Source organism: Nomascus leucogenys, chromosome 14 (assembly GCF_006542625.1).
Source record: "Nomascus leucogenys isolate Asia chromosome 14, Asia_NLE_v1, whole genome shotgun sequence".
NCBI classification, from domain to species: domain Eukaryota; kingdom Metazoa; phylum Chordata; class Mammalia; order Primates; family Hylobatidae; genus Nomascus; species Nomascus leucogenys.
In genome coordinates this window covers 25,279,380-25,285,379 of record NC_044394.1, presented here as the reverse complement: position 1 = coordinate 25,285,379, position 6,000 = coordinate 25,279,380, and the positions used below count along the sequence as shown (strand labels likewise).

At 35.4% G+C, this 6,000-nt stretch overlaps 1 protein-coding gene across 4 annotated transcripts in view; it reads right to left on the bottom strand.

Annotated features, from left to right (window-relative positions):
• Positions 1–875: 875 nt before the first annotated feature.
• PAPOLG (poly(A) polymerase gamma) overlaps positions 876–6,000 on the bottom strand; it is a 41,112-nt gene continuing 35,987 nt past the window's right edge. For all 4 annotated transcript variants that reach the window (XM_030827585.1, XM_030827586.1, XM_030827584.1 and 1 more), the window contains 5 exons: positions 5,594–5,682; positions 5,117–5,337; positions 4,549–4,614; positions 4,304–4,360; positions 876–2,276 (listed from right to left, as the gene is read on the bottom strand). In XM_030827585.1, coding sequence (XP_030683445.1) covers positions 2,178–2,276; positions 4,304–4,360; positions 4,549–4,614; positions 5,117–5,337; positions 5,594–5,682 — 532 coding nt within the window. In that variant the 3' untranslated portion in view covers positions 876–2,177. The remainder of the gene's footprint in view (positions 2,277–4,303; positions 4,361–4,548; positions 4,615–5,116; positions 5,338–5,593; positions 5,683–6,000) is intronic.

The window sequence follows — 6,000 nt, the reverse complement described above, 5'->3', positions numbered from 1 at the left end:
ATGGGCTCCTTAATCTAAAATAAATGCCTATCCTATAATACAAGGTTAGACTTGTTGCTTCCTTATTAAAGAAAAACTCCACTAGTCACTCCAAAGAATCTATTTATATAATGGGGTAAACATGGATATAGAAGGAATTCCTAAAGATACTTTGAAGGCTGATTTAAAAGCAAAAGATATTAAATGCAGAAATGCATACACATCAAGTATATGAAATTTAATCAAATTCCTTACTAAAGCTTTCAAAGGTTGAAGTCAAGTGGTAATTATTCAGTTCTTTCATAATCATTCATTTTTGCTCAAATAGAGTATTTGTAGAACAATCCCAAAACATCTGAATAAAGGGAAAGACTCAGCTAAGACAACAGCTTTGCCAAGGAAGCTACAACTTGGTTATGTGATTTTATTCTTATCTTTTGCTGCTATATAAAAAGGGAATAATTGAACAAACATTTTTTCCTTGTTGTTCTTTACTTCTAAGACTCTTTTCATGTTTTCCATGGTACAAAGTAAACATTAGAATTTACATTTTGGAGACCTAAGGGGCAATGAACAGGAGTGGGACCTGGAGGATACGGCTCTCTGGCAATTCAAGAATTTCAACTCAATGGTAAAGGGCTTGTAAGAGAAAATGGACTGCTATTTCTCCACTTGCTAGATGGCATCCCGTGAGTCCTGTAATACACGAGGTATCTTCCCCACACTACTCAATGTACCATTTTGGGTTTTTCCTACTGGACCTACTAAATGCTAAGTGAAACCTAAAGAAGGTGGTAGATACTAGCATTCCTGGCTGTGTAATCTATAAATTTTCATTTTAAATATAGTAATTCAAGCATAATCCATATTTAAAAAATTAGACTAAGGAGAGACAATAAAGGTTTTAAACGTTTCTCTTTGAAAAGATGGTATCTTACAGTACATACAAAAATACTCTGAAAATACATACGACTTCATTTACAAAACACTGAATCAACATATTACAAGAATTACATGGTTATGGATTTTAATAAACTGAGCATGCATTCATGAAACTTAAAAAATATTAAGAAATGCATTGAAAAAAGCAGCGTAAAAAAAGACAACTCATATAGTTAAATAAAAATTACAAAGGTCCTGAGCCAATTAATGGTTGGTAACAATGTCATTCAAAATGCCTTTAGGTTTCAATAAAATCCACTGCTTATTTCTGCATGCCTAGTCCGTGAAGAAACTATTTGAAGTTGTGGGGCAAATAATGGTCAGGAACTATCATGCCAAGTTAATTTTACACCTCAAAAATACAAGTTTGTCATACTTAAAGGTTATCTTATTGTTGAAGCTGGAATGAGTTGCTCCTCAGTAAAAAATACCAGTCAACTAACAAGAATGGCATGAAATAGGATATGTAACAATTTTACCATTCATATACTGACTTTCAGTATCCTGGTTATATTTTGATTTTTAATAAAGATGCATTTCAAAGGCCTCCATGGGAGGCAAAATATAGAGAATTTATGGTGCCCAACTCTTATGTAATCACTGGACTAATCTTCCCTGGTAACTATGCAACATTTGGACAGAAAGGCACACAAAAAAGTTTAAATATTTCATGTGCCAATCTGGAAAAAAATAATTTAAATCAACAGAACAGACAGTACATCTACACAAATGAGGAAAGCAGAAAAGATACCTCACATTCATTTATCTCAGGTTTCACAAAGTGGCTTCAATGCTAAAGTAAATGTATTAACATTTGGAAAATACAAGGCAATTTTTTTGTTTTCAATTTTTTTTAGCTCTATACAATGATTACAACATAAGACAAAAAAAACAAAAAACAAAAAACAAAAAAAGGAGTTCAGGACTTGTTATCAGTGTCCAAGTGGCTAAGAACTGGTTCCCATAACAAGCATTGAAAGTTAAGGCAGTAAAACCCCCAAATGCAAAGCTGTAATACTGTAGATGGCAATTTGACAGCAGGTGATCCTCAGAGAAGTGTATGTAGCAATCAGTGAGAATGCTACAGCATCTGCAGGTCAAAGTTTGACAGTTCAAAAACCACTTCAAGGTTATTAGGCTGAAGGCTGTAACCTTCACCTTATTTCACGTATGACAGCCACTTCTATTTAAAAACAAGTGGCTGCATCTATGCCACTAAATGATTGCTTGTTCACTTAAGTGAGGAGGCACTGCTTTTACCGATTAAGGGTCAGTCGAATGGAATTTTTGATGACACGGATGTTATTTGCTGGAACTGGAGATGATGAATCTGGTAGTTCTTTACTGGGTAGTCTCTATTAGAAAGAAAGAAGAAACAAAAAAGGAAAAGCACATCATATATATTATAAAGGCCCAGCTAGAAAGTCAGTCACAAAACTTGGGGAGTTTTTCTCCCAAACCCTCCAGCTCCTAAACACTCAAGTATGCAATGAATATTTTCTTCCAGTGTTCACAGGGAACTCTTGCTTTCGGAACTACTTCTTTTTACAGTCAGAGGTGAAAAGCAGAGGGATAAGAGAAAGGGTAGAAGTGGCAGGAGTGTGAATATGTACAGGAAGAGGAACTGCCATGCCTGGATCGAGAAATGCATAAAGAACACAGTCCTTAAGGTCAAGCAAAGAAAAAAAAAAGGAAGTGCATGGTGACTAAACAGGAAGCTCTTGGGGTGTGAAGTGAAAAATGAATGTGTGTAGTAGAGAAAAACTGAATATCTGAGAGTTATGTCCCTCGATTTGTTTCTGTAATACATTCATGAAGAAGAACACTGACTCAATCTGTGAGATACTTACGTTCTCAGGAAAACAACTTTGTACTTAGGCTAGATAACTTTGATGGTTATGAAATTCAGGGACATCAGTTTCAGGGATTCTGAGGACATTAAAGATTATTACATAAAGAAGGCAAAATCTAGGGCCGGGCATGGTGGTTCACGCCTGTAATCCCAGAACTGTGGGAGGCCAAGGCAGGCGAATCACTTGAGGTCAGGAGTTCAAGAGCAGCCTGGCCAATATGGTGAAACCCTTTTCCACTACAAATACAAAAATTAGCCACTACAAATACAAAAAGATCGCGCCACTGCACTCCAACCTGGGCAACAGAGCGAGCCTCCATGTCAAAAAAAAAAAAAAAAAAGGAAGGCAAAATCTAGACTTGTGTAATGGTGATAGTTTCTTGTCAAGAGATGACTGCTTAATTCTCCTCTTGTTTTACCTTGGCTAAGCCAATATCTGTATCATATCCATATGCATTAAAACAATTATGAACAATTTCAGATATACAAGGAAGTAGAGAACAGGACAATAAGGACTTAAATGCCAAAATGAAGTTTCAGACATTATTATAATTTTGCTGCAATTGTTTGGTGTACCCACTTTCCCTTTAGACTTGATATATTAAAAAATCCAGATATGTCATTTCACTTTTTTGTACTTCAATGTCCATCTCAATATTTTTTCTTCCACCATCACACATAATTATATATTCATTTTTTTGTAACTTAATCTTATGTTAAAGGCTCAAAATCTAGAACTAATAGCCTATGAGTATACTGTTTTGCTTTAGAATAGCTACTACATCCTGGAGAACCTGGCAAGGTAACAGATGATGATGAAAAGCACTTTACTATTTAATGGCCATTCTGTTTTATAATAAATTATTATTTATAATTTATAATTATCATTATATATTTATATTTATCATTATTATAAATAAGCCATTCTGTTCATTATAAACTCTCGGAGAAGGGCTTTCTCTATTTATACAAGGCTGGTTTTTGAGTACTTGCTTTTTAGCATACCACACTTAATACTACATATTATTAGTTACAAAAGTAATTCTTCAAATAATAAACATTTAAATTACAATTTAGGGGCGTTTAGCTCATGTTTTAAAGGTACTTACTATATATACCACTACATTTGGTTCCTCTAAAATATTAATACATATGGTTCCTAATTACCAAACCTATGTTTTGGCAGTAAGCAATAGTACACAACAGAGATAAACCTCCAGGTGCTTGGTAAGAAATTAATGTGCTGACCATCCAACTGCTTCTTTAAAGATAAAAAACAAAGGGTGAACATAATCTAAATAGATAATAAAGTTGTCTTAAACTACTGCCTCTTTTTTAGACTTTTGAGGTACATACATTCAGAACTATATACTTGCTATCTCCAACCCCAACTACACTGCTAGTCCTTAGGGACAGGGACAAAATCTTACTTTTTCCCAGTGCTAGGCTCTTAATAAGCCTTTTGTACTTGTAGATTACCTATGAGTTTTTACCTATGTACTGTACCTATGAACAAGACTATCTTGTTACCTTTTTGCGTGATGTATCAATAGTTGGAATAGGCATAGATTCTCCTCCAATGGCATCCTAAAAACAGAAGAATCAACACAAGTGAAAACTAACTTTCCTATATGCAAACACTTATTTCTACTTAAAATAAAACCTAACTAAAACCTGAAAATAGATCTAATCTGACCTACTTTCTAATATGGCACTTTTCCTGATACATGGCGCTTTACAATAAATATTCTGAAGCACACTATTAATATATTTACCACTGATTTTCTTTTTCTTTCTTCAGCAGTGCGGGGGTCCTTAAATGTTGATTCAAGTCGAATAAACTAAAATATAAACATTGAAATAGATTGCTATTATGTACCTGCAAAAAACCATATAAATCTATATAAACTGGAAGACTAGTTATTGGTTACGCTATTATAAAAATTACTATAAACATGGATTGGTAAGAGAAGATAATTTAAATTAGATTAAATTCAACTGCCACCATTAATTTCTACAGTTTGGGTGATCTTTTTGGTTAAATAAATTCAGATTCTAACAAATATAGTTTTACCACCACCTACTGGAGGCAGGGCATATCAACACACAAGAAATGAGATTTTGTTATCAGTAATGACTTCTGTAAGTCAAGGAGAAACTGAGACCAATCATTCAAATTTTCAGACACATTAGTAATTTCAACTTAGGATGAGCAATTAATATTGTAAATATTCTTTTCAGCCAACTCCTAACAGAACACCCAACAGCTATGGAAAATTGTTTCTTTAGTATTAACTATAAAAAATATCAACTACTGAATCACCACTAAAGTTGTAACTTTACCTTTTCTACGTCTTTCAATCTCTTAGGAGTCCCATCTATGGATGGGGAATGGGATCTCTTGGGTGTAACAGTCTTAGTTATATTTGACATTCCATTCAGATGCGGTTGTCCCTGGGCAGGGTTGTGAGGTGTTGGGATTCTAGGAATGACATTTCGTCCTACTACGGTAGGAATGGTACACACAGCGGGGGGTGATACAGCTTTTACTGTAGAGTCAACTTCTGAAAAGGAAAAAAAGGATTTTAATAATTAAACATTTATGTAATTTTTTTTTTCCTTGAGACAGGGTTTCTCATTCCCATCACCCAGGCTGCAGTGCAGTGGCTTGATCACAGCTCACTGCAGCCTTGACTTCCCAGGCTCAGGTGACCCTCCCACCTTAGCCTCCCAAGTAGCTAGGACTACAGGCGTGTGCCACCATGCCTAGCTAATTTTTTGTAAATAGAATTATTAATATATACAAGTTTAGATACCTACTTGCGCCAATGACTGGAATGGAAAGTCCTTGGGCTGGTGGTACACTCAGTGGCTTCTCCACAATTACAGCAGCAGGCTCAGCACTATTCCTAATGAAAGTGTTAAATTATCATCAATAAATGATTTAAATATTACTTTTCTTCTCCTTTTTTGAGAAAAGGCCTCACTCTACTGCCCAAGTTGGAGTGCAGTGGCACAATCACAGCTCACTGCAGCCTCAACCTCCTGGACTCAATTAACTCTGCCACCTCAGCCTCCCAGGTAGCTAAGAACGTAGGTGTGTGCCATCATGTCGGGCTAACTTTTTTAATTTTTATTTTTGTGGAGACAGGATCTCACTATGTTGCCCAGGCTGGTCTTGAACTCCTGAGGCTCAAGCAATCCTCCTGCCACAGCCTCCCAAAGTG